General features: G+C 44.7%; 1 protein-coding gene across 1 annotated transcript in view; it reads left to right on the top strand.

Annotated features, from left to right (window-relative positions):
* Nucleotides 1-26,907, top strand: part of LOC137640179 (uncharacterized) — a 92,557-nt gene that overhangs the window by 39,657 nt on the left and 25,993 nt on the right. Inside the window, exons 2-3 of the mRNA XM_068372704.1 lie at nt 11,077-14,817; nt 18,781-18,858. Coding sequence (XP_068228805.1) covers nt 11,077-14,817; nt 18,781-18,858 — 3,819 coding nt within the window. The remainder of the gene's footprint in view (nt 1-11,076; nt 14,818-18,780; nt 18,859-26,907) is intronic.

Raw genomic sequence — 26,907 nt, 5'->3', positions numbered from 1 at the left:
GCAACTCTGTTGCTCGACAGAAAACTCTAAGGTAAAATTCGCCAGCGATCGCTACACAGGTTGCGGGTGTGCCCAACAGCGCCATCTGTCGTCCAGATACCCAGTACTCAATGTAAACAAAGAACTCAATTTTCTCTCTGTCGTGCTCCCGACAAGACGTGCTTATTCGCTGTTGCTAAACTGGATTTGTTTTCACAACTAATTGGTGAAGTACACTATTCTAGTTTTGAGCTTTCGCTGTGCAGGTGTTTTATCTTCATCTTAAATCTTGAACTCGTTTTGGATAGAGTAAATTATGGTGACAAAGAGAGTATGGACTTTCTTTCACTTTTAAATAGCCGACCCTTCCCTTAGACGGAAGTGTGTTTAGGCTTTTAGTAATTATATCACGTTATAGATTTTCCTCTATATATTTTATATCTCTCCGCCTTTATTAGGCCTCTTCGATTAACTTTCCATTTATTATAAACATATAAAAATAATTTTAATGTTTTGTTTATATACAGTAGACCTTTCCTGAGAGTAGGCGGTCCTAACTTGGAAACCGAAGTTAATCAACGTTGAGCCCTTTATATCGTAATTAGCTTTTAAAGAGCTAAGGATTTAAAACTTTTTAAATGTAATATTTTATGAAAGAATTTCTTTGATAGTCTTCGTACTGTTTTCAAAGATGAACTAATGTTTAGTTTATTTATGCTACGCAGTTGTTGACGTTCAGGACGTTCAACATGCGCTCTATCGTTACGATAGAGAGAGAGAGTGTATCACGGTTTCACTTTGCAGTAAGAGTAAATCGATTCTGACGTTTTGTTCATTCTTTCTTAGCTTAAATGTTTTAAATTCTATTTTAAAGGAACTTTTTAATTGAAAAACCTTTCAGTTTTTTCCTTTAGTCAAATAACTTGTTTTTTTGACGAAATATAATTGGGCTCTTCTCTTAGGTGCGAAATCAAGAGAGAAAGAGAGAGAGAGATAGGGACGGAGGGAGAGAGAGGAGAGAAAACGTTCCGTTCAAGCGGGTAACGTTGTTCTCGAGTTACTCTCGTCCCTAGTCGCTGTACGGGGAGGTAGGATAAAACGTTTTAGTTTTTTATTCTCGTCCCCAGGCTATGTGCGGTGACAGATTGAAAACGTAGTTATATGAACTAGTGTTTAGTCTCTTTCCCAGCCACTGATTTTTTTATCTTAAAATATGTTTTCTGTTTTTTGCTGGTATTAATGAGCTTGCATTATACGACTGATTTCGCAATTACTACCTTTTAATGAAGGGTAGAATTGCGTGTTTCAGGTAGAAATCAGTAAAAGTTTCGATTTCAGTGAAATAAGTGCAAAACAGAAAATCGAAGTGATAAAGTGATATGCGCAAAGTGTTACAGTGTTGCGTCCGAGGGTTCGTCTGTTCGTGCCTGTCGTTCACCTAGTCCGGGACCTCTTACATGCTCCCAAGCCCAGGGGAGAAGTAATGTCAAACGACTTATGGGTTCGAGAGGCCTTGACCAACGAACAGACGTTTTCCCTCTATGGTATCGGGTGTATCTTACCAAGATCTCCCCTACCATAAGACGAGAGAGACGTTGTTTCTCCTCGTCATCCGAAGGCTTTTCGCATAAGAAACCTGTCACAAGGTTTCGAAGCCCTTAAGCGAAAGTCAGTCCTTTCAGGACAGGTCCAGCGTCCTGGTTACAACCATTAGGACAGCTCTGACCCTATGCAGTCATCGGATAACTGCTCGCCGCCTAACAAAAGCGTAACACAGACTCCGAGAGTCTTTTTTTGTAGGCAAAGTGTTGCGGTCACAGACGTTACCCTCGTCTCTTACCACAACCATTTCCGTTGATCCTTAATGGGTTGTATGGCAAGACATGCAGTATATGCTTGCCTCCCTTATGGAAGACTATTCTGCCGATTAGTCCGTTGAGTCTAGCCGTTTATCTCATCGATATCCTGGCTTTCAGCCAACCTGCTCCCGTAGACCCTAAATGGGCTTTGCTGCAAGACATGCAGTCCAAGCTGGCGTCCTTGATAGAGGACTTTAATGCGGAGAAGGTTGCTACCGAACCTTCTGGCCAACAACCTTCCAACCGGTTGGTTGTGCGCCCTGTTGACGCTGAGGTAACCTACTCGCGTCTGCCAGTTGAGGTGGTTCCTCCACCGATGCGACCCAGTGTGGGTTGCCAGCCGCACGTTGACGTTAAGCGACGCTCGGAGGTGGTTGTTGACGTTCAGGACGTTCAACAACCAGCAGAGGTGACTTGTTTTGACGCGGTGCGTCAACCTCAGCAACCCGGTAGGGTGTTGATTGCACAACCCAGACGGTCTAGACAGTCTCGGGTTGACGCTGTGCTTCCTCGCGCACCCATGGTTGTTGACAGTTCACAGACTGTGCAGCAGTTCCATGATATTGCGTCCGGCTCCGTCACGCATCCACCAGTGCGACCGGACTCAGCGAGCCAGACGTTGCCCACTCCGTTGCCGTTTCCTCATCAGTTTTCGGATGAGGAACCCTCTGATGAGGACGTTGCTGAACAACAAGACGATCAGCCCCCAGAATAGATCAAGCCCTGCTATCCATCCAGAAGATGCTGAAGAAGGAACGCTGCTCAGTCAGGCTGTGGATGAGTCTGGTAGGGACGCTGTCATCCGTGGAACAATTTGTGTCACTAGGAAGACTACTCCTCCGTCCTCTTCAATACCATCTAGCTTTTCACTGGAAAAAGGACAAGACGCTAGAAGCGGTCTCGATCCCGGTTTCCGAAAAGATAAAGTCTTGTCTGACTTGGTGGAAGGACAATATCAACCTAAGAGAGGGTCTTCCCCTGGCTGTTCAGACTCCCAACCACGTTCTCTTCTCGGACGCATCGGACGTGGGCTGGGGCGCGACACTAGACGGTCGGGAATGCTCAGGACTGTGGAACTCGAGTCAGAGGAGCATGCATATCAACTGCAAGGAGCTGTTGGCAGTACATCTGGCCTTGAAAAGCTTCAAGTCTCTCCTTCGAGGCAAAGTGGTGGAAGTTAACTCGTACATCACCACGGCCTTGGCGTACATCTCCAAACAAGGAGGTACCCACTCACTGACGTTGTACGAGATCACAAGGGACCTGCTCATCTGGTCAAAAGGTCAAGACATCTCCCTAGTAACGAGGTTCATCCAAGGCGACTTGAACGTCATAGCAGATTGTCTCAGTCGGAAAGGGCAAGTAATTCCAACCGAATGGACCCTCCACAAGGATGTGTGCAAGAGACTTTGGGCCACTTGGGGTAAACCATCCATAGATCTCTTTGCAACCTCGCTGACCATGAGGCTTCCAATCTATTGCTCTCCAGTCCCGGACCCAGCAGCAATACATATAGATGCTTTCCTCCTAGATTGGTCACATCTGGATCTCTACGCATTCGCACCGTTCAAGATTGTCAACAAGGTACTGCAGAAGTACGCCTCTCACGAAGGGACAAGGTTGACGTTAGTTGCTTCCCTCTGGCCCGCGAGAGAATGGTTCACCGAGATACTTCGATGGTTAGTAGACGTTCCCAGTAGTCTTCCTCTAAGGGTAGACCTTCTACGTCAGCCACACGTAAAGAAGGTACTCCAAAGCCTCCACGCTCTTCGTCTGACTGCCTTCAGACTATCGAAAGACTCTCGAGAGCTAGAGGCTTTTCGAAGGAAGCAGCCAGTGCGATTGCTAGAGCAAGGAGAGCTTCTTCCATTAGAGTCTACCAATCGAAGCGGGAAGTCTTCCGAGACTGGTGCAAGTCAGTTTCTGTATCCTCGACCAGTACCTCTGTAGCTCAAATAGCTGTTTTTCTCTTATACCTGAGAAAAGGACGATCCCTTTCAGCTCCCACTATCAAGGGCTACAGAAGCATGTTGGCATCGGTCTTCCGGCATAGAGGCTTAGATCTTTCCAAACATAAAGATCTGCAAGACCTCCCTAAGTCTTTTGAGACCACCAAGGAGCGTCGTTTGGCTACCCCTGGATGGAATTTAGACGTGGTACTAAGATTCTTCATATCAGACAGGTTGGAGCCGTTACAATCAGCCTCCCTGAAAGATCTCACTCTTAAGACTCTTTTCCTGGTATGCTTAGCCCCGGCTAAAAGAGTCAGTGAGATTCATGCCTTCAGCAAGAACATAGGATTTTCATCAGAAAAAGCCACTTGTTCGCTACAACTTGGTTTTCTAGCCAAAAATGAGCTGCCTTCTCGGCCTTGGCCTAAATCTTTCGATATCCCCAGCTTATCGGAGATCGTAGGCAATGAACTAGAAAGAGTCTTATGCCCTGTTAGAGCTCTTAAGTTCTATTTAAAGCGTACTAAACCTTTACAAGGCCAATCTGAAGCTTTATGGTGTTCAGTTAAGAAACCATCCTTGCCTTTGTCAAAGAATGCTTGGTCAGACTTTATCAGATTGTTAATACGAGAAGCTCATTCACATCTGAGTGAGGAAGACCGAACTTTGCTTAAGGTGAAGACGCACGAAGTTAGAGCTGTAACAACTTCCGTGGCCTTTAAGCAAAATATATCTCTGCAAAGTATAATGGACGCAACCTATTGGAGAAGCAAGTCAGTCTTCGCGTCATTTTACTTGAAAGATGTCCAGTCTCTTTACAAGAACTGCTACACACTGGGACCATTCGTAGCAGCGAGTGCAGTAGTGGGTGAGGGCTCAACCACTACAATTCCCTAATTCCATACCCTTTTAATCTTTCTCTTGAAATGTTTTTATTGTTGTTTTTTGGGTTGTCCGGAAGGCTAAGAAGCCTTTCGCATCCTGGTTGATTTGGCGGGTGGTCAAAGTCATTTCTTGAGAGCGCCTAGATTAGGGGTTTTGATGAGGTCCTGTTGTATGGGTTGCAACCCTTGATACTTCAGATCCTAGGGGTCGATCAGCATCCTAAGAGGATCGCGAGGCTCCGTAAGGAAGACGTACTTAAAAAGGCAGAGTAATTGTTCAAGTCGACTTCCTTACCAGGTACCTATTTATTTTGTTTTTGTTATTTTGATAACTTCTAAAATGAAATAAAAATTCTTAGCTCATAATAATGTAAACATATTTTGCTGGTCTCTACCCACCCCCCTGGGTGTGAATCAGCTATTATAATCACCGGCTAAGTTAAATATTGAAAAATGTTATTTTGATAATAAAATAAATTTTTGAATATACTTACCCGGTGATTATAAATTAAAGGGCCCTCCCTTCCTCCCCAATAGAGACGCAGTGGGACGAGGAGAAAATTGAGTTCTTTGTTTACATTGAGTACTGGGTATCTGGACGACAGATGGCGCTGTTGGGCACACCCGCAACCTGTGTAGCGATCGCTGGCGAATTTTACCTTAGAGTTTTCTGTCGAGCAACAGAGTTGCAGCTATTATAATCACCGGGTAAGTATATTAAAAAATTTATTTTATTATCAAAATAACATTTTACAGTAAAAGCATTTACAAAATATGTTACCTTACAAATATAATTTACCGTATCTAAATAAAATCATACAGTACTGTACAGCACATACAGTATTGTACGTAGCAAAGCAGGAAAACAATTTACGAGAGAGAGAGAGAGAGAGAGAGAGAGAGAGAGAGAGAGAGAGAGAGAGAGAGAGAGAGGAGAGAGAGAGAGAGAGAGAGAGAGAGATTGTTTTACGTACGTACTGTACAGTAAATGTAAATTTTAATCATAAAAAATCAATTTACGAGAGAGAGAGAGAGAGAGAGAGAGAGAGAGAGAGAGAGAGAGAGAGAGAGAGAGAGAGAGAGAGAGAGAGAGAGATTGTTTTACGTACGTAAATGTAAATTTTAAACAAAAAAAATATGATAGGTTACAACATGTAGACTTTTAAAACCTTCCCTTTAACTTAATGCATACAGTACGTACAGTACTAAACTATAAAACAGGCACAAATACAGTTTTAGAATGTAAGAATATTAAAGTAAAAAATAAAGATTGTTACTGTACTCACCACGAAAGAAGTTGAAGAAAAACTTGAATGATGATGGCGATGAATTTGCTGCACAGTAGAAATGATGATGATGAAGCTGATGATGTGTTCTACTGTGCAGCCAGGTAGTATTTTACGTCTTCAGACGGAGGTGTCTTTTCCTGGGACACCTCTTCAACTTCTTCCTGGGAAACTTCTTCAATTTCTTCCGAAGGCGTACTAGCAGGAGGAACTGGCTCTTTTTTGCGAGGCTGGAAGAACATTGTGATCGGAAGTTGTTGCCGCTGCTTCTTTTTTCGATCCAAGAGCATTTTGTAGGGAGTCATGTCTTCATCGATCTTGTTGCAGAATTGCATCGAGCGAACCATATCCTCGTCCCACTCTTGCAACATTTCTTTCAACTCCTTCGCATGGTTGCAGGCCTTGGCAAGCCGTTCTAATGTTAAGCCCGTTTCTTCGACATTTTCTTGGGTCTCTTCCTGGGTTTCACTCTCTTCTTCGCTTGCCGATTTCGTCAGGTCTTCGAGGTCTGCGTCAGTTAGGGGCTGGGAATGGCAGTCCAACAACTCGTCGACGTCTTCAGTCGTCATGTCGCCAAACCCGTCACCTCCAATTATGGCAGCCAACTGCACAGATTTGCGTATTGCAGAGTGTTGGATTTCCGACGGAGTAAATCCCTTGTCGTCGTAAACAATCTCGGGCCACAACTTCTTCCAGCTCGCATTCACGGTTGCAGGTTTCATCTCTTGAAGTGCCTTCTGAATATTCTGCAGGCACGTGGCTATGGTGTACTGCCGCCAGTACGCCTTCAAGTTAAAATCTTCATCCTCATCATCTTGGGCAGCATCCACACACGCAACGAGGTCCGCCAAGGTGTTCTTCGTGTAGAGGGCCTTGAACGCCCTGATAACTCAACCTGAATGCCCTCATGCGACAGGTCAGTTGCGTGTCCACCAGCGTTATCCATAAGGAGAAGGATCTTGAATGGCAAGCCCTTCTCTAAGAGATATTTGCTGACTTGCGGGATAAAACACTGATGGAACCAGTTGGAGGTCAGCATCTTCGTAATCCATGCTTTTTGATTATGCATCCAGTACACGGGAAGGAGATTCTTGTTTTTATTTTTCAAAGCGCGAGGATTTTTCGACTTATAAATAAGCCCCGGCTTTAGCAAAAATCCAGCAGCATTGCCACACATCACGAGGGTAACGCGATCCTTGAATGCTTTAAAGCCAGAGGCTTTGGCTTCCTCTTTGAACAGGAAAGTTCGCGACGGCATTCTCTTCCAAAACAAGCCGGTCTCATCCATATTAAAGACTTGTTCCGGCTTGTATCCACCTTCGGCGATAATATTCTTGAACGTCTGGTTCACGTAAGTTTCAGCAGCGGCAGTGTCAGCGGAAGCAGCCTCCCCATGCAGGGAAACGCTTTTCAGGGCGAAGCGTTTCTGAAACTTCACGAACCATCCTTTGCTGGCGGAAAAACGTTTCTGAGGCTGGGAATCAGTGGATGTCCCTGGTTGAGGATCATCTGCATCATCATCATCTTCAGCATGGTTGCCGTCGTCGTCTTTAGGTTCCTTTGCAGCAAAATTCTCATATAAGCTCAAAGCCTTTGTTTGGATGGTGTTCGTATTCAACGCTATGTTCTTCTTCCGGCAGTCGGCAATCCACACAGCTAAAGCACCTTCCATGCGTACGATCGTTTTATTACGCGTTGTAACGACTCGCTTCGCTGATCTGCTAAAGGTGATTGCAGCCGTCTTTCTAATGTTCGCCTCGTCCTTCTTGATATAGCGAACAGTAGATTCGTTGATGCCAAAATGGCGCCCAGCGGCCGAGTAACTTCTACCATCTTTTAACATATCGAGAAGCGTAACCTTCTCAGCTATCGTCATCATCCTTCGGTGGCGTTTAGGCTCACTACCAGCCTTAAGAGAAGCAGAACGCTTGGGAGCCATTACAGTAGGATTTGACAAAAAGTTCAACTTAAAAAAGTCGCACACAGCACAGATTCACAAACTTAAGAACGTCTACTCAGCGATACGCGGTAAGAGAAAGTGGACGATCCGGCCCCACGAGAACCTAGATGCTGCGGGTAGGAGATGATGGCAAAACACCAATCACAGGCTAGATAACAAAACTTGAGTTCTGATTCGTCATCTATCAGCGCTTGAACCAATCACAACCCGTCTTACAGTATATGATGCGTAGGTTACCAACTCATAGAAGATGCCCCGCGCATACCGAACGTACGTAGATTAATAATACCGTAATAATAATAAATAATGATAATAATACAGTACAGTACTGTAATAATAATAATAATAATAATGATAATAATAATAACAATCATAATTTTATTAACAACAACAACAATAATAATAACAATATTTAATAGCTTTACGTATGCTACAGTGTTTTATTCTTTTGTAGGATGTGTGTGTGTCTCTCTCTCTCTCTCTCTCTCTCTCTCTCTCTCTCCTCTCGTACACTTATTCGAAATGTGATTTTTGCAACAAAGAATATTATTGGATGCAGTACTGTACTACGTACGTATACATACAAAAGATTCATGGAAAAGAAGCACATCCATTACACTTGTAGTACTGTACGTACAGTAGTAGTCAACAGCAGCCTTACTGTACACCATTCTAATATTGTATGACTGCATCTGATTTGCGTTTCATGTTCGATTTAATTTTACTACGTACTGTATACAGTACTGAATTATCGTATGATAATACAGTACAGTACAGTAATACAGTAATAATAATAATAATAATGATAATAATAATAACAATAATAATTTTATTAACAACAACAACAATAATAATAATAATAACAATACAGTACTGTAATAATAATACAGCTTTACGTACGCTATTTTACGCTTTTGTTGTACTGTAGGATGTGTGTCTCTCTCTCTCTCTCTCTCTCTCTCTCTCTCTCTCTCTCTCTCTCTCTCTCTCTCTCTCTCTATCACTCTCTCTCGTACGCTTATTCGAAATGTGATTTTTGCAACAAAGAATATTATTGGATGCAGTACTACGTACGTATACATACAAAAGATTCATGGAAAAGAAGCACATCCATTACATTTGTAGTACTGTACGTACAGTAGTAGTCAACAGCAGCCTTACACCATTCTAATATGGTATGACTGCATCTGATTTGCGTTTCATGTTCGATTTAATTTTACTACGTACTGTATACAGTACTGTATTATTGTATGATCACATTCTCTTTTCGTGTTTTATTTCTTTCTGTGCTGAATTATATATCATATGTAATGCAATGAACAATCAGTAAGAGCAGATATTACTAATTACAGTATTAATGGAATTACAGGTAACAAAATATTGTATTTGGTTGTCTTCAGATTTCGCGGTATTTTCGAATTTTCCGGAAAATCCGCGATATGTATATATATATGGGTTATGGAAAAAACCCGCGAAGTGGTGAATCCGCGATTGTCGAACCGCGAAGTAGCGAGGGTTCACTGTATACTTATTGACTTCCAAATCCTATCTTCTCCCTTAGTTTTAAAGATATAGCATTGAAATTTGGTATATAACTTAGAAAGACATTATATAACAATCAAATGTTGCCTTTTTTTTTTTTTTTTTTTTTTTTTTTTAAATTTTTTCTTAATTTTTTTTTCCTGATTTTTCACCATAATGAAAAAAATTCATATCTAGGAAAAAATAACTTTTAGAAAAAAACTTCATTTGATTGGAGGTCTACATCAGGTCTATATAGGGTAGTAATCCCAGGTCTTAATATTAATTATCAAGGGTGGCGATAGAATTTGAAAAACACCCATTTTCAGGATTAATTGGCCTGACGTCACAAAACCGAAGATTAATTTTTATGAATGTCAAAGTTATGTCCTTAAAAATAGCATTAGCCGGCCTGCCCCCTTAAGAGAAACTATCATGAGAGCCTATAGATCCTCAGGGAAAGCGTCATGGGCTTGCTGCAACATCACCATTCTGCGGAACCACACAGTAGTACAAGTCCTCAAAGCTGGTGAATGAAAGAGAAAACCCCACCTTTTCTCTCAATTATTCTACAGGTTTTTGGACACCCTCTCAGTAAGATTATGGTTGTAGCATAACAAATAACCTAACTGTCAGCTCTCACGGGACACGTGCCGATTTTAGCCTCGGGCCTAATTATTCTTAGCATTATTTGGTATTATGGACACTAAGGTGGATAGTGATCTTGATTGGACTTGATGCCTGCCATTGGTTTTCACCCTAATGCCAATAAGAATTTGTCAGAATACTTTTTTATTATGTAACACTTGATGTTCATATCATTACACCTCTGGCAAAGATTCCATCTTTGGATTTGAACGTGCAGCCTTGCCTTTTTACAAACTGGCTACTCTGTTCTCTAGCAGTTCTCTTTGATCTCTTGTTTACAGTAACTATCAGAGATGACGGGTATACCTCTCAACTTCACAGAGACCTCTCCTGGGAAGAATCGGAAGTTTGTCCTTGCCTCTTTACGAGCCGTCTACACTGTCCACTACCGGATGTGTTGATCTCTTGCTATTAAGGATATACCTCTAAACTTCATGGAGACTACCTCCCTTCTAAGGAAGACTTCCATGTAAATGACCAGAAGTTTGTATCAGTGTAGGAATAAACTACAAATTTTAATACAATTTGTATTTTTTCCTAGCCATACAAACCTGAATCATTTACCAAAGTTCCCACCTCAAGAGCCCTGCAAATCTGATCAGATGATTGTTGTGAGATGATGATATGAGCAAGAGTCCATTTTCTCCATGTGCTATTTGCTATTGTTGCCCAGCAACGAAACATGGTGCAATCAAACCAAATTTTTGATTGGCCAGTCGTAGGAAACATGATCAGCAATAACTCATATAAATGACTTGGGTTTGTATTGCTAGGAAAAATCAAAATTTTATTAAAATGTTTAGTTTTTGAAACAGGTCACAGCCATATTTGGCAATGTCCCTTCCTTGAATATTAATTGAAGTTTGGTTCACTTGTTCATCTGACAGAGGAATAAATCAGTTGTAAGATAATAGTTTTAAATTTAAAGATAATTTATTATGTATATATAATTTTTCAGTCTGTAACATATGTTTAATATCTTTTCAGATGGAGGATTATGAAAGTGATATGGATGATTTATTTGAAGAAGATCCCTTTGTAGATGATGATTTTGTGGACAATTCTCCTATTGAGGATTCTCATTTTGAATTTTCTGTAGATGAAAGGCAGGCTTTAAAAAGAGGAAGGGAAAATTATTCTAACATTATCGACAAATACATATGTCTGTCACATGGACTACCTTCACCTGCCTTCACTGCTCGTCATGCAAGTAAAATACTTCTGGTTAACGAGCCAGTCAAGAAACAAATCTTTGTTGATGAAAGTACAAAGATAGGAAGCAATGAAAAAATTACTTCACAGGATTCATTGAAAAATGACAGTAATGTTGAATGTGAAGACCCTATTCAAGAAGAGATTGAAAAGACCCTACTTAAACGCAAACGTGAGTTAGGGCTATCTGAGGATTATGTCTTGGAGGAAATAGACTTGAATGATGAAATTGATGTCAATAATATTGGTTTGGAAGAAAATGAAAATTATGAAATTCCTTTGAAGAAATCTGAAAGGTTAGAAATAAAAAGTAGATTAAAAAAGATAAAAAATGTGAGAAATGAAGGAAACTTGGAAAAATTTAATAGATTTAAAGAGAAAAGAACTCCAGGAAGGCCCCGAAAGTCTGCAATACAGGGAGAATTACAAGGAAAGGATATAAATAGAAGGCTGGAAGAGTCCATTGCACTTGGTATAAAAAGAAACAAAACAAAGACACCTGGAAGACCAAAGAAGTTTCATAAGAAAAGCCCGAGAAGACCAAAAGTGTTAATAAAAAAGAATACTCTGGGAAGGCCAATAAAGTCTCCACGGAATACCCCTGGAAGGCCAAAAAAGTTTCTACAGAATACCCCTGGGAGGCCAAAAAAGTATCTACAGAATACCCCTGGAAGGCCAAAAAAGTTTCTACAGAATACCCCTGGGAGGCCGAAAAGGTTTCTGCCGAATACCCCTGGAAGGACAAAAAGGTTTCCGCAGAATACTCCTGGAAAGCTAAAAGAGTCCCCTATATCTAAAATAGGAAAACAGGAAGCAGAGACAAAAGGAAAAGAAACACGGGGAAGACCAAAAACACCCATTATATCTAAAAAAGAAAAACAGGAAGGTGAGGCAAAATTTAAAGAGACACGTGGTAGGCCTAGAAAGACCTCTATATCTAAAATAGGAAAACAGGAAGGTGAGGCAACATTTAAAGAGACACGTGGAAGGCCTAAAAAGGCCTCTATATCTAAAATAGGAAAACAGGAAGGTGAGGCAAAATCAAAAGAGACACGTGGAAGGCCTAAAAAGGCCTCTATATCTAAAATAGGAAAAGGGGAATGTTACGGAAAAGCAAAGCAAACACGTGGAATGTTAATTGAGGCCACTAAGTCTAAACTAGGAAGACAGGAAGGTGATACAAAAGCAAAGGAAACTCGAGGAAGACCAAGAAAAACTACCTCATCTAAGATCTATAAAGATAGAAGAAAGGAGTTAACAGATGAAACTAAGGAAAGTACCAAAGGGATAATGTTTGGTAAGGCTGAGGCACTGAAAAGACTCAATAAATCAAAAAGCAAAAGTTTTGTCAATAGTAAGGCAGTGCTACATAAAAGCATATCAAGATATTTCAAGTATCTCAGTACAACATTTGGTATAAGTAAAGAACAAGGGCACTTGGCTCTCAGCAAATCATTGGATTTGACTGTTGTTCCACCACTAAAGAAAGGCTGTTGTCCTGACATGAGAAGTTTTTGTCTACCAAATGAGGTGCGTTTTGCCATCCCTTTCATGAGTGAAACCTCCGTTTTAGAGAAAGACAAGGGGCTAGGTGTACAAACCAATGCTAAATTTGTTAAAATAGCAAAACGAGATTGTACATGGAGAGACACATCAAGATCTGCCATTGATTTCTTGTCTAATGACTGCTTAACCAAAGAAACACAGAATAAAGAAAACATAACAAATGGTAGATCCAAACTGGAAAATCCTAGCTGCCATCCCTCAAAAAGAATTCATAGTGAAATAGTTGAAAACTTGGTTTCTTGTAAACAGGTTTTAGAGAAATCTCAGACTGAGATGGGAAGAGGTGATTTACATTCAGTGGGGGATTATGAAAGGCAGTTACAGGATAATGAGCCCCAGGATCATGAGAATACAAGTTCATATAACCATTCTAGCATCAAAGAGGAATGTAAAGACACCAAAGTTATGGAAAGTGGAAATGTGTTTGATCTTAATCAAAATAATGCTGGTGAAAAGAAAGGTAATCAAATACAATGTAAAATTAGAAAAGTACAAGTAGATAAAATTGACGGTGAGCTTACAAAACGGCAACTACGAAGTGCTCGTAAGAAAAGGAAAATTTTACCAGTAGAAAATTTTGTAAGTGATGAAAACCACAATGAAAAAAGGCTTAATCTACTAAATAACCAAGCAACATCTCATTTAACAGTGCCTGCAAAGAAGGATCAAGCCACAGAACGATATCCATCCCTTGAAGGCGATTCAGTCGGGAAATGTAAGGAGGACGAGCATTCTTCATCCTTAGTAAGACGAGGGATGAGGCCTAGGAAGTTCTCCAAAGAAACCCAAATCAAATCCATAAGAAAAAAGAAAGTGGAGGCATCTGCTCCATGCCCCAATCCGGCATCGGTTAAGAGTAAAAATTCCCCCTCTCAGAAAGGACAGGGAAAAAGGCCTAGAAAGTTCTATAAAGAAACCCTAAAAAAATCCAGGAAAAGAAATCAAGGGAAGACAGCTGCTCCATGCCCTAGTCCATTATCTGTTGTATCTAAGGGTAAAAATTCTGAATCTCAGAAAAGAGTTAAAAAATCTTCAGATGAACTCCATACTTCCATGGATGTTAACAGATCATTGTCAGAAGTTTTCACATTCTCTGATGATGAGGATAAGGGTGAAAACTTGTATTCTGCTGATGAGAATTATAGAGACTTGTGTTCAGCTGATAAGACAACCTGTAGAAAATCTTTAGATCCTTTGCTTAAGGATTGTTCGCCACCATCCACAGAAGAAGATAGAACCAACTGTGCAAAGGGAAATGCAGCTTCCGATTATATTGAAATTGATAAAGATAATGAGATAGATAATGACTATGATGCGTATTCAAAAAATAACAGTCTAAAAGTGAAGTCTTTTGATAATGAAGATTGCTCACCTGAAATAATTACTGAAATGGAAAGTAACTTGACAGTTGCACCACTTCATTCAGAGAATGAAAGTAAAAAAAGTCTAAAAAAGTTCACAACCACTGTTTGTGAGAAGTATAGTAATGATGAAAAGAAAGTCGAGGATTCTCAAATTCTGAAGATAAACCATGAAGAGAGTGTTCTTGCTGGAATTGACGCTGTTAAGAAAAAAAGAATAAGTTTAGCCCCAAGAAATAAAGAAACTGTTCTCTCAAATCAGTATATCTCTAGTATTATGCCTACAGAAGAGACCCAGCCATATAGTATGAACTTTCATTCAGTTGATCTAGAAAATGGTGGGTTAAGCTCTCTACCTACAGGTGTTGACATCCCGGAGGATACTATGAAGGAGAATCCTAAGGATAATGTTATGTCACAACTAGATACAGTGAAGAGAAAGGAAGTAGGCAATGATAATGATTTTGTTGATGATATAAAACTTAAGCTGCTTCCAGTAGTAAGATATCCGGAAGCTGTAGGATCGTGGCACACTTCAATGCATACAATAAGAATGTGGGGAAAGATACGAAAAGCAAAGACAAGACAGGTACAGTACTGTAATGATGAGTTCTTTATTAGCTTTGTACATTAAATGTGCTTTATTACATCTATATTAATCAGTGCAGCCTAATTAAAAAGTATTTGTAAAAAAATTTCTTTATGATAATTCTTGGCTTTGGTTCACATTACTTATACTGTACTGTATCCACAAAGCGCTAGTTGTTCCTACACTTAATAAAAACCTTTGACCTTTAATAGTAGTATAACATCAGTGAAGCTGCAACCTGCCGTTAAACTTTGAGGTAAACACAGTTGGCTGTCGGATGGTGGAGAAGCCCTGCCTAGCAAACAGGTAGTGCTCACTCACCTAAACTGGGACTTTGGCTGCTGTAGAGTACATATATACTTTCCAGTGCTTAGCTGGGATTAATCCATTTTGATTTTTCTTCTAGATTCGGTATTTGCTGTGCCATGTGATGTCTGTTCCATGGTCACACGTGGCTATGTCTGGCAAGCTTGGAAATGGATGTGGCCAGTACTGTATATGAGCTGCTGCAGGGTACATTCCTGTTTGCAAGACTCCTCTATCTTGAGTGCTGGGAGGGGCCTCTGCTCCAGTGGACTGAGTTTGCCAAGAAAAGGAAGAAGGTTGAAGAAGGATTCTTTGGAATTGGTTTTGGGTATGCCCTAACTGATGCCAAAGAACCTCTCAGGCTCCTTTCTCCCTTCTAGTTCGAAGGCTGCTGCTAGCTCTTCCTCTTTGCCCTCCGAGGCGGCTGCCATTGGAGAAGGTGAAGAGGAAAGAGTCCACTGCCCTTTACTCAGGAAGTTCTTTGTGTGTGACAAGAGTATTGCCAAAACACTTCCGCTGACGTAACTTTTGATGACCCTCGCAAGGACTTGGGCCTGCCCTTGGTATTGATAGCACCCATTCAGCAGAAAAACATCTGGAGGTGTTAGCTGTGGCGAGGTTGCAGTAATCTTTGCATTCTGCCTATGGAGGAAAGTGATGGAGTTGCACCCTTGCAGGTGTCCCTTGATGTTGCTGAACCACCATTTGATACTGAGGACTTGTCTCCCACAAAATCCTCCACCGTGGTGAAAGAGAAGCATAGTTGCTCCTTGTCACCAACTTTGTCTGTTCCCGCAACTTCTTCCCTGCTAAGACATCTTCCGCCAGGAAGAAGAGGAGATCACCTAAGCACAGGACGACCAATCTGGAGAAGACATGAGAACTCTCAAGGTTCCTCTGTGTAGTTTCGTTGGAGGAGTAGCGTTGCATCAAAACCTCCCACCAAGGGAAACATGGAGGTGTAAAGTGCAAGGGCTAAGTCCCTTTACACGAGTAGTTATTCCCGCAAGGGAGGGGCTACGGGTGCATCTGGTCAGGATGACAAGATACACTCTAGTCCCTCTCCTGCTTATGGACATTCTCGCGATGCTTCAGTATCTCCACGGGCTTGAATTACCAAAGCTGCCTCTAGGACCTTAGGCACTGTTCGTGCTGTGGACAATATACAAAACTTTTCCCATGCATATGTGTAAAGAAGGCTGAATGTTGGAGATGTGCCTCAGTCACCCCCCATTAGTGCAGAAGGACGATTCCCCATGAGCACGAACACTGAAATATCAGAGGTCTCTGGAGAACTAAACATCTGAACGCTCGCTAGTTGTTCCACAATCACTTCCCAGATCGTCAGTCTCCCCATGCACAAACACTTAGTTCGTCACCAGGGTCATGAGCATTGCACCCACCCTCATCTTCATGAGTTTTCTTTACTGAACTTTCCTTGAGACTTCCTTGAGACTTCACAGAGTGGCAAAAGGTTCCAAGAAGGTGAGGCCTTTGCTACCAAAGAGGATATGTGCACGATCACCGGCATGCAAAAATCCCCACGAGCAAGGTCTCCAAGACCACGATTACCACACACATTGTCAGCATGCTTGGATACAGTAAGCTTGCCATGCGCATAATCGCCTCAAACTTGCAAGCGAGCATGAACACTAACCCACTGTAGGAACAGGGAGGGGTCAGGATCTCCATAGAGGAAACGATCTGATTCTCGATTGCTTTCATCAGCACGTGCACCAGTGCTAGCTCTTGTGCATTTGACTGTGATGGCGAAAACAGACAAGTGTTCTCGCTTGTCATATTGCGAACACAGGGCACAAAACCTAAGGAACCTCATTTTCCAAAGTCAAAGACTTCTCATTCTCTGCCTCATAAGTGGAAATATCGCCAATCGGACTGCTCTTCTCCCTTGTATAATACCTCCGAGACACATTACCACCCCAGAAAAAGAGCTTGCCCGATTGAAAATCTTCTTCTATAGGAGATCAAGATTCCAATGCAGCCACGTTGCTTGTCTCCTTCAGGCGCCGAAAGTTTAAGCCAACCCCCAGCACTAAGGCACGCCCTTCGACCCGAAATAGTTCTCGTTTGAGAGTCGCCTCCAGGACGAAATCATTTTTGGAAGATGCCTCCAAACATGGTGATAGCACTTCCAGGCAAGATTCTCCCTCAAGTAGGCAGGAGGAGAAGACACAAGCAACATCTAGGACAAACTCTAGATGGTCCTTGGGGTAAAGAGAGTCTTCTGCAAGGAGAGGGAGTTCTAGTTGGAACCTTTCCAAGGGGATGCACTTGCTTATTGTCCCGCTCCCCACAGAGATCAAGACACCTAGTGTCTCCTTGATCTCTGGGTGGGCAAGAGACAGAAGAGCAGTATAGACCAGGTTCAGTCCTTGGTCTGGAGAGGTCTCATTCCAGAGGGAGAAAGGGATCTTCTACCACCTTGTGGACCCTATGGGAGAGGAATCTCGGGCAAAGGAAGGTTCCCCTTCTGATGCGGATCCTTTCACAGCTGAGATGGAAAACCCAGAGTCATAATAAACCTTCCCTAGAGTTCTCTCACCCATCAGGGAGTTGGGCGAACTTAGAAAGGCAGCCTTGGAGTCGATCCTGGGCGTCTTGACAGAGATTGTTCATTGTTTTGGTACCCATCAAGCCTCCAGGCCTGCTCTTCAATTACCGTGGTTCGTTTTTGTGTAGGATGCTCTCATTTGAATAAATTTGAAGGTCACCGGACCTAAGAGTTAACTTCGGTTGAATAAATCCACCAAGATCCTGCCTCCAGCCCCTATCAACAAAAAAGGTTTTGCCTCCCAGAGAAAGTCATCCCAACATCTGATAGATCCTGTGACAACAGGCACGGATGCAGACAGGCTGAATTCACTGCCATGGAATCTGTAATAAAGAAGACTTCTTGCTTTTGGTGAACCTGAGGGACTCATATTTTCAGTTACCTGTTCATCAGTCTACAAAAGTACTTCCGGTTCACCCTCGAGGGAGTATGTAGTGTACCTTTTTGAAGCCCTTTGCTTGAGACTGTCTACCACTCATCAAGTGTTCACACAAGTGTTATATAGTCTCAGCTTTGGCAGCACTTGAATGTGGTGCATCTATTGAGATATCTCGATAACTGGCTGATTTTGATTTCTTCCAAGAAGCAGTAGTTTCAGGATTGGAACTAGCTATTCTCTTTTTGCTGTGATTGGAAATTGAGGCATAAGTTCAGATGAATTTGCTCCAATTAAGATGGATAAGGCTTTTTGTTTGAAATGTTATAGGTTCTCGCATGAATAAAAATTAAAATATTCAAGAATTAGGATTTATTTTTCGTAAACTACTCCTCTGGGGATTAGTTATCTGATTTATAAGAAAAGCAAAATAAGAGATTGTATGAAGAGAAATGTCATTCTGTCTGGAATAATAATAAAAAAAGGCGACTACAAATAAATACAATTTGGGAGCTAATTCTGTGAACAGTGAGCCTTTTATGGGATGCAAAATTAATTGCATTGCAAAACTCAGAATACTGTTATCAGTTGCTGTTGGTAGGCATTGAAAATTTTTACATTCTGAACAAGTCATAATGGTAGAATTAGTTTTAAATTTTTACAGTTTTGATTGTATCATAGTCTTAATTAAACATTTATTCTTTTCCAGGATTTAAAGAAGCCTGAGCCACTGCATCCAGAAATGAGCAAGAGTACGGATGTTAACACAACAGGAGCATCTGCTATGGTAATATATAGGTTTTACTTTTTGTGTCCAATAAGTTTCTTATCTTTGTAAGGTTTTATCATTGAGTTTAAATTTGTTATAATTGCAAATTATAGACATTCTTTCATTCTTTCTGTAAGAATAATTTTGCTTAAATATAGATTATAAGAAGGTCTTATAATAAATTTTCTTGATTGTTTCTATATATCTTACCTAATTTTCATATAGCTATATGCTTCAAGTTGTGCTTGTGGATGGCAGGGCAGAATAGAAATGAAAGTAGCCTGTTGAATAGACCATCTGAGGTTTACCTTCTAACTGGTAGGACATGTTATGAAAATTCCTTACTTCTGCCACTGTTAAATGCATGGGCATTCTGTATTGCTGTGGTGTGAATTAATTTGCTTATTTGGCAGCCTTTGTTGGATCTTTGTATTTCATTGTGTTGCTTAATTGATATTTGTTCCTACAAGTAATACAAAGCATTGACCTTTAATAGAAGTGTGACAATCACTGAAGTTGAACGGCTTTTAAGCTATAACAATGGTAAACATTGCTGCTCGCCTGGTGGTGGGTAAGTCCCGCCCACAGACAGGCAGCTCAACCTTCACTTTGACTTTGACTGCTGGTGAGTACACATGTACACAGATGCATTCCTTGACTTGGCTATTAGAATAATAAATTTCTCCTCTTCCCGAGTTTTTTTGTATTATTGTGATGTCCACCCCTAAACCAGACATGTGATTGTGCATCAGCAAAGAAGGCTGCAGGTATGGCCAGTATATGAATGAACCAGAGGTGGACCTTCATGTTCGTTGTGCTTTTTGCAAGAGGCATCACTGTTTGCAGTCATCGCCCGTGTGGTGGTATGATTATCATAGGCATATTCAGGATCGATTGAACTCTGTTGAGGACTCAACTTTGAAGGCAAAATGGCAGAAAAGCATAGGGCTCAAAGCTGTCCCACGGGAGTTGGTATGCGTCTTCAAACACCGCTACTGAATCTGGTACTAAGGAGCAGTAAATTGGCAACTTGTTGTTCAGGGCTCTTGCAAACAGATCTAGAGACAGGAACCCCATAAAGTCAGGATCTACGTTGCTATTCTGCCCCAATGATCTGTGTCTTCTTGCTCAGCTTGTCTGCTATCACGTTATTCTTCCCTGGGATGAAACAGGTCGAGTGAGCTATCCAGTTGGCTTCTGGCCACTCTAGGGTCATTACTGCTAGCTGACAGAGTTAGAGAGACATTGTTCCTCCTTGCTTGCGGATGTAGGACACTGCGGAGATGTTGTAGCTTATCAACCGAGTGTTTTTTGAGAAGGCAAAATTTCTGAAGAGCCAGCCAAGCTGCCTTCATTTTGAAATCTTTGATGTGTGCTTGGCGGCTCTTGATCCAACCAGGACCTTGACATAATGTGATGATCTAGGTGAGCTCCCCAACCTTCCTTGGTCATGTCTGTATATAAATGAAACTCTGGAGGAGGAATCAAGAGTTGACACCCCTTTCAAGGTTTGTTTCTTCTAAACACCAAGTGAGATCTACCTTGGCACTTTCTCTGATGTGTACAAAGGTTAGAGGATCGTCCTGATGCTGAGACCACAATGGCTTTAGCTGCCATTGAAGAAATTGTTAGTGAAGTCTGCCTCCGGGGACCAATTGTTCCAACCGAAGAGTTTTTGCCATTGTTGGGCTGGTAGATGAGTCTGACGCAGGAAGTGGAGAGATTCTGTTTTGAGAGGGAAAGACTTTTCCCCAAATGGTATCTATATATATCACCAAGTAAATCGGTCAGGATGAGAACAAACTTCTCTCGATTTATCATGAACTTTGTCCCGAAGGACTAGAAGGCTTTAATTTGATTCTGCTAGAATCAACCAGTTGTCCCGGTAACGAAGCAATCTGATCCAGTTGGCATTTGCCTAGGCCGATACCAGTTTGAGAACTTGTGAAAACCTGTGGAACCGTAGACAAACCGAAGCAGAGGACCTTGAATTGAAATACTTTCTCGTCGACCACTACTCAAGGTATTTCCTGGAACACATGAACTGGTATCTGTAAGTATGCGTCCATGAGGTTCAGTGTTATCAGGAAGACTCCTGGTCTTATCGCTTGAATGACCATCTTGAACGTGGTCTACTTAATGAACATTTGTTCCAACAAGGAGTACTTACCTTGAACTACTTTCTTAGTAGTATCTGGGATCTCCTCCCATCCGACTAGAATTTTGTGTAGTTTACCCTATTCCCGTTTTCTATGCGGGGTAATCTCTGGCGGAGTGATACGCACCCAGAGATGACCCGGGGTCAGAGAGCATGCTTTCTCAGGTCTCGCTCCTCAGTAAGTTTCTGGTCGCGTCGGCGTTAACACACCGACTCGCTCTCTCTAACCCAGTGCGACCCTTTGTGTCCCATGCGGTTCCCACGTGGTCCCTTGTGTTCTTCCCTTCCTTTCCCTCTGTGTTCCTGTGTCTCATGGTATATTACTTGTTCGTTATGGAGCAGCCCCGTCGTTGCCCTGGGCCTATGGCCGGCAAATCGTGTGGCGCTTTTCTCTCAAAACCAGAAGTTGACCCGCACTCCTTGTGTTCGTCGTGTAGGGGCAGTGTGTGTTCCCCTACAGCCACGTGTCCGGAGTGCGAGTCCTGGAATGAAGTGCAGTGGGTGCGTTATGGCACGAAAAAGAAGAAGGCCTCTCGACGGTCCCCGAGGAAGTCCAACGTCTCTTCGCCTCTCGCTTTGTCCGGCGTCCCGTTGGATAGAGCTTCTCTACCTTCTCCCCCTACCCAGAGTAGGGGTCGAGGTAAGTCTGTTGCGGGGAAGCGGCCGGTGGCCCTTCCCCAGGAGTCTAAATTACCAGACTGTGGTATTGTGTCTTCTGTCCAGGCAAGTGGGGGGCCTGAGGGAGGGACGGGTGTGTTTTTGGGGGTCGGGGCCCCGGACAAAGGGGGCCCCATATCTTCGGAAGATCCTATGTGGGGAAAGACGGCAGCAGCTTCTTCTCCAGCCTCTTGGGCGGGCTTTTCAGGTGCGTCAGCAGCCGAGGGCGACGCCGAGAAGGAGGACTCGCCGCCATTAGACACCGTTGTGTGGGCGCCTCCCAAGACGCTCTTCAGATTACCCCACAGAATGGAAGAGGAGTCTGAGGCCTGGTTCCCCAACGAGGAGCCTCCCCGCTCCCCTCCAACACCGTCAGCGTCGTTCCCAGCAGTTTTTATGGAACCGACAACGACACGTCGTCTTTCGGACCCTCCAACGAGACCCTACAGATCCTCGGCTTCCTCGTTTGAGGCCTACTCTTACTCGTCAGATGAAGGAGCCCCGAGAGACCATAGTAGGCGACGGGATAGGTCTCGCAGGAGACGATCACGTTCGCGCTCGTCTTCAAGACCCCGCCACGTGGATAGACGTTCAAGGTCCCCCAGGAGGAAGTTCAGGAGAAGTTTTTCGCCGGAGGAAGAATGGGTGCGGGTTTCCATACCACGTAGCCAACTCCTGGGGGTGGCAACCGTCGCGGGCACCTCGGGATGGCTCCCTAGACCCCGATCACCAGTAGGATTCATCAACGGGAGCAGATTTGACCGACGGAGGAGCTCGTCGCATCAGACGTCGAGGGACAGGCATAGGTCCGCGAAGGTTCCGACTCCACCCGCCCCTTCGGTCTAGCAGCCGCGTCCCTCCTTCAAGATCTCCAAGGAGACGTCCAGAACGAGAGAGGTTCGTTTCCTCGACGGGCAAGCCCGCGGACCCCTGGTCCTCCAGAAGAAGGGAGAAATCAAGGACGGAGACCTTCGTCCCAGCGGCGATGCCCGTCCTACGGCCTGTAGCGAGGGAATTGGACCACTCCAAGAGGATGCCACCTCCTGGCACGGCTCCCCCTGTCGGAGGTCCGCCGTCACGAGAACTAGGACCCCCCGCGGACTAGAGAGAGGATGGGGAAGAAGGCTCTCCAGCGGAGGTTTCCGCTTACCGAAGAGTCATAGGCCTCATCCGACGAAACCATAGGCTGGATGAACCGGAGCCATCCTTCTGACGACTTCTGGCGTTCGAACCTCAACAGGATGGTGGATGCCCCCGTTCAACATAAGCCCTCACTAGCGCTTCCGGTGGCTAGAGACGTGAAGCTGGGGTTGGCACATGTCAGCAAGGTAGTGGCTAACCATGCGGAGACCCCCAAGAGCCAGAGCGCCTCTAGGCTTCTCCAGGGACTAAAGACTGAGTCGCGGTTCTACCTCCCGAAAGGGCACCGCTCGGGACCCTGCGCAGTAGAACCAGCAGTTGCCATCTTGGGACAAGGCGCAGCAGAAGAGAGGGCGACCACAGCCCCGGTTTGTTTCTCGCTAGCGGAGACCGCCATGATGGAGGAGCTGTCCAGGGACCTGGTGCATGTGTCATCCTGGCTGGATTGGTGGTAGCGTTCCAATCCTCGTACGACCTAGCGGTTCCAGAAAATCAGGCCCTGCTGAAAGAGCTGATTACCTCGGGAGGTAAGGCCCTGAAGTTCCTGTCCTATCAGTCAATTACGCAAACCGCTAACTGGATCCTGAGAAAAAGGGACACTGTACTCAACAAACTGGTAAGGTGGCTCCCTGACAGAGAGGCCAGGTCCTTCAGGAGTCTTCCACTGTGGGGCGAGACTGTCTTCCCCCTCAAGGAAGTAGAAGAAGTGATGGAGAGGGTGAGGAAGTTAAAGGATGTGGGGGAACCGAGACCTCCTCCAACAAGAAGACCCAACCATAGGAGACCTCCTTCGGACGTCCCTCTTCCACCTCGCGCCTCACCTAACCAGCCCAGGAGAGACGCTCCTACTACGTCCTGGCAGCAGTCTTCTCAGCCCTCCTGTAGGGGATCTGCAACCACGCAGTCAACATTTAGGCCCTCCTACTCGGCCTCCAAAAGAGGGCGTTCGGGCCGTGCCTCCCGAAGGAGATAGGGAGGGAGGCCCCCTACTCCTGCCGAAGCCTCAGGGGGGGGGATGCCTCAAAAATTCTTGGCAAGCATGGCGGGACCACGGATCTGATCCGTGGACCGTGACGGTCCTGAAGGAAGGATACAGGTTGCCCTTCTGGGCGGAACCCCCACCTCTGATACCAGATCTAGAGGCGGAATGGTTGGCACCGAAAGACCCCCTGAGAAGGACAGCCCTGCAAGAAGTCTCTGCTATGCTAGCAGAAGGGGCAATGGAGCCTTCAAGAACCCAGGGCCAGGGTTCTACAGCTGACTCTTCCTGGTGGAGAAAGCGACAGGGGGATGGAGACCAGTCATAGACCTCTCAGCCCTCAACAAGTTCGTGTGCAAAACCGACTTCAAGATGGACACTCCGAAGTCGGTCCTAGCGGCCTTGAGGGAAGGAGACTTCATGATGTCGATAGACCTCAAGGACCCATACTTCTAGATCCCTGTCCACCCCTCCAGCAGGAAGTATCTAAGAGTGAAATGGGGTACACAAACGTCGCAGTTCAAGACCCTCTGCTTCGGTCTATCCACAGCCCCCCAAGTCTTCACGAGGATCTTCGCGACAGTCTCAGCCTGGGCACACGAACAGGGCATCCACCTGATTCGGTACGTGGACGACTGGTTGTTGCTTTCAGACTCAAGGGAAGTACTGAGGGGGCAAGGCGCAAAACTCCTACAGTTCAGCAACGTCCTGGGTATCACCAACAACCTGGAAAAATCCCAATTGATACCGTCCACCGGGATGACCTACCTCGGGATGGTCCTGGACTCCCGGTTGGTGAAAGCATTCCCTTCCGCGGAGAGACTAGACAACCTGAACCAGATCCTACAGCCCTTCCTGTCGGGTCAGCCCAGTTGAGCCAAGGACTGGCAGAGACTAATAGGTCACCTCGTGTCATTAGAGAAGCTAGTTCCACAGGGGAGACTTAAACTCAGGGGAGTACAGTGGAACCTGAAGGAGGCCTGGAACCAGAGAGACTCCCCGCACAAGGTGGTCTCAATGTCCCCGGAAACGAAAGAGGTCCTCGAGTGGTGGATCGACACTTCGAACACCCTCAAGGGGATGCCCTTCGCGGCCGACCCTCCAGAGATGCTCCTCTTCACAGACGCCTCCAAGGAGGGTTGGAGTGCTCACCTCCTCGACAGTACAGCGAGAGGAAGGTGGGGACCCGAGGAGAAAAACCTGCACATCAATGTACTGGAAATGATGGCCGTGCAGAGGGCGTGTCTGGAGTTCGTTCAGAAGCTCCGGGGGAACACCGTGGCGTTGATGTGCGACAACGCCATCGTAGTAGCATACATAAAGAAGCAAGGAGGTCTAAAATCAAAGGAGTTGTGCGGCCTCACGTTGGAATTTCTGGAATGGGCCGAAAGGGAACAGATCAAGATCTCGGCCAGGTTCATTCCAGGGAAAAGGAACGTCCTAGCCGACGGCCTCAGCAGAGTGGGTCAGGTGGTGGGGTCCGAGTGGTCCCTCCACCCAGAAGTGGCCAAGACTCTGATCCAGAAGTGGGGTTCGCCGGTAATAGACCTCTTCGCCATGAGACTAAACGCACAGCTCCCCGTGTTTTGTTCTCCTGTGCCAGACCCGGGAGCAGCGTTCGAGGATGCCTTCCAGCATCCCTGGGACAACCTCAACGTGTACGCCTTCCCTCCCATTGGAATGCTCAGACAGGTTCTCAACAGGGTGAGGAGAGCGAGCAACCTGTGGATGACTTTGGTAGTGCCCTGGTGGCCGGAGAGAGAGTGGTTCGCAGACCTAAAGGAACTGGCGCGCCTTCCACCTTGGCCCCTTCCGGACAGGTCAGACCTGCTCCGGCAACCACACTTTCAAAGGTTCCACGAGAATCCTCGGTCCCTCTGCCTTCACGCGTGGAGGTTATCGAGCGTCTCCTGAGGAAAGAAGGCTATTCGGTGAAGACGGCAACGAGGATGTCGGGTTACCTGAGACGATCTTCGGCCGCTGTGTACCAGGCAAAATGGACTACCTTCACGAGGTGGTGCGCCGCTAAGAATATCAAGCCGTTGAGAGCCTCGGTCCCGGAGATAGCCGACTTCTTAGTCTATCTTAGGGACGAGGCAAGCATGTCCATCCCAGCCATTAAAGTTGTTAGAGCAGCCCTAGGTCAAGTCTTTCTCCTGAAAGGCATCGACCTAGGTTCCTCCAGACAAATCTCGATGCTCATCAAGAGCTTTGAGCAATCAGGCCCTCCGCAAGAGGTTAAAGTGCCCCAGTAGGACGTGGCTAGGGTCCTGAAGATGCTGTCAGAGCCTCCCTTCGAACCCCTAAAGGACATCCTAGACAAAGAGCTCACCCTCAAGACAGTTTTCCTGTTGGCACTAGCGTCGGCAAAACGGGTAGGGGAACTTCATGGACTTTCATAAGAGGTGTCACATTCGAAGGGCTGGCGTGAAGCTACCTTCAAGTTTGTTCCATCGTTCATGGCCAAGACCCAGAACCCAGCAGTCTGGGACCCCAAGTTTGAAGGATTCTCGGTGCCGGCAATCCCACGTTCAGGCAACCCCAAGGACTTGCGGCTGTGCCCTGTCAGAGCAGTACGGAAGTACTTGGAGAGGACGGCCATGCAGAGGCCCGAAGTCAAGAATCTGTTCGTTTCTTCAGGTTTGGTGAAGAAACCGGTATCCAAGAACACGATCTCCTGGTTACGGCAAGTGATCAGGAGAGCCTACAGTAGTGTAGGAATCCCTATTCCAGGTAAACTCAGGCCCCACGACATCAGAGGACTGAGTACCTCTCTGGCCTTTGAGAAGAACATGGCAGTCGGCCAAATCCTGAGGGCTGGTACTTGGACCAACCAGTCGACCTTCACAGCTCACTACTTGAAGGAATACTCGAGGAGGTCCTTGGACGGGTTCTCCCTCTGTCCCATCATTTCAGCGCTTCAGAAGATTTAAAGGTATAGCCCCAGGGAACCCATGGGCAGTAAGTCCAAGAGACACAGGTTCCTTTTTCTTACACTCTCCCCCCCCCCCCCCCCCGGTTACCTTTTACCTTCCCTAAAAGGGACTCAGAAGTCCTTTAACTACCATAAAATTCACCGTCACTGAAGAAATACGCCTCCGAGGCGTCTTTTACAGAGGTAACCCACTTAGAC

The sequence above is a fragment of the Palaemon carinicauda genome, chromosome 4 (assembly GCF_036898095.1).
Source record: "Palaemon carinicauda isolate YSFRI2023 chromosome 4, ASM3689809v2, whole genome shotgun sequence".
In the NCBI taxonomy this organism is placed as follows: domain Eukaryota; kingdom Metazoa; phylum Arthropoda; class Malacostraca; order Decapoda; family Palaemonidae; genus Palaemon; species Palaemon carinicauda.
The sequence above is the reverse complement of the archived record's forward strand: the minus strand, read 5'-3'. Positions and strand labels throughout refer to the sequence as shown.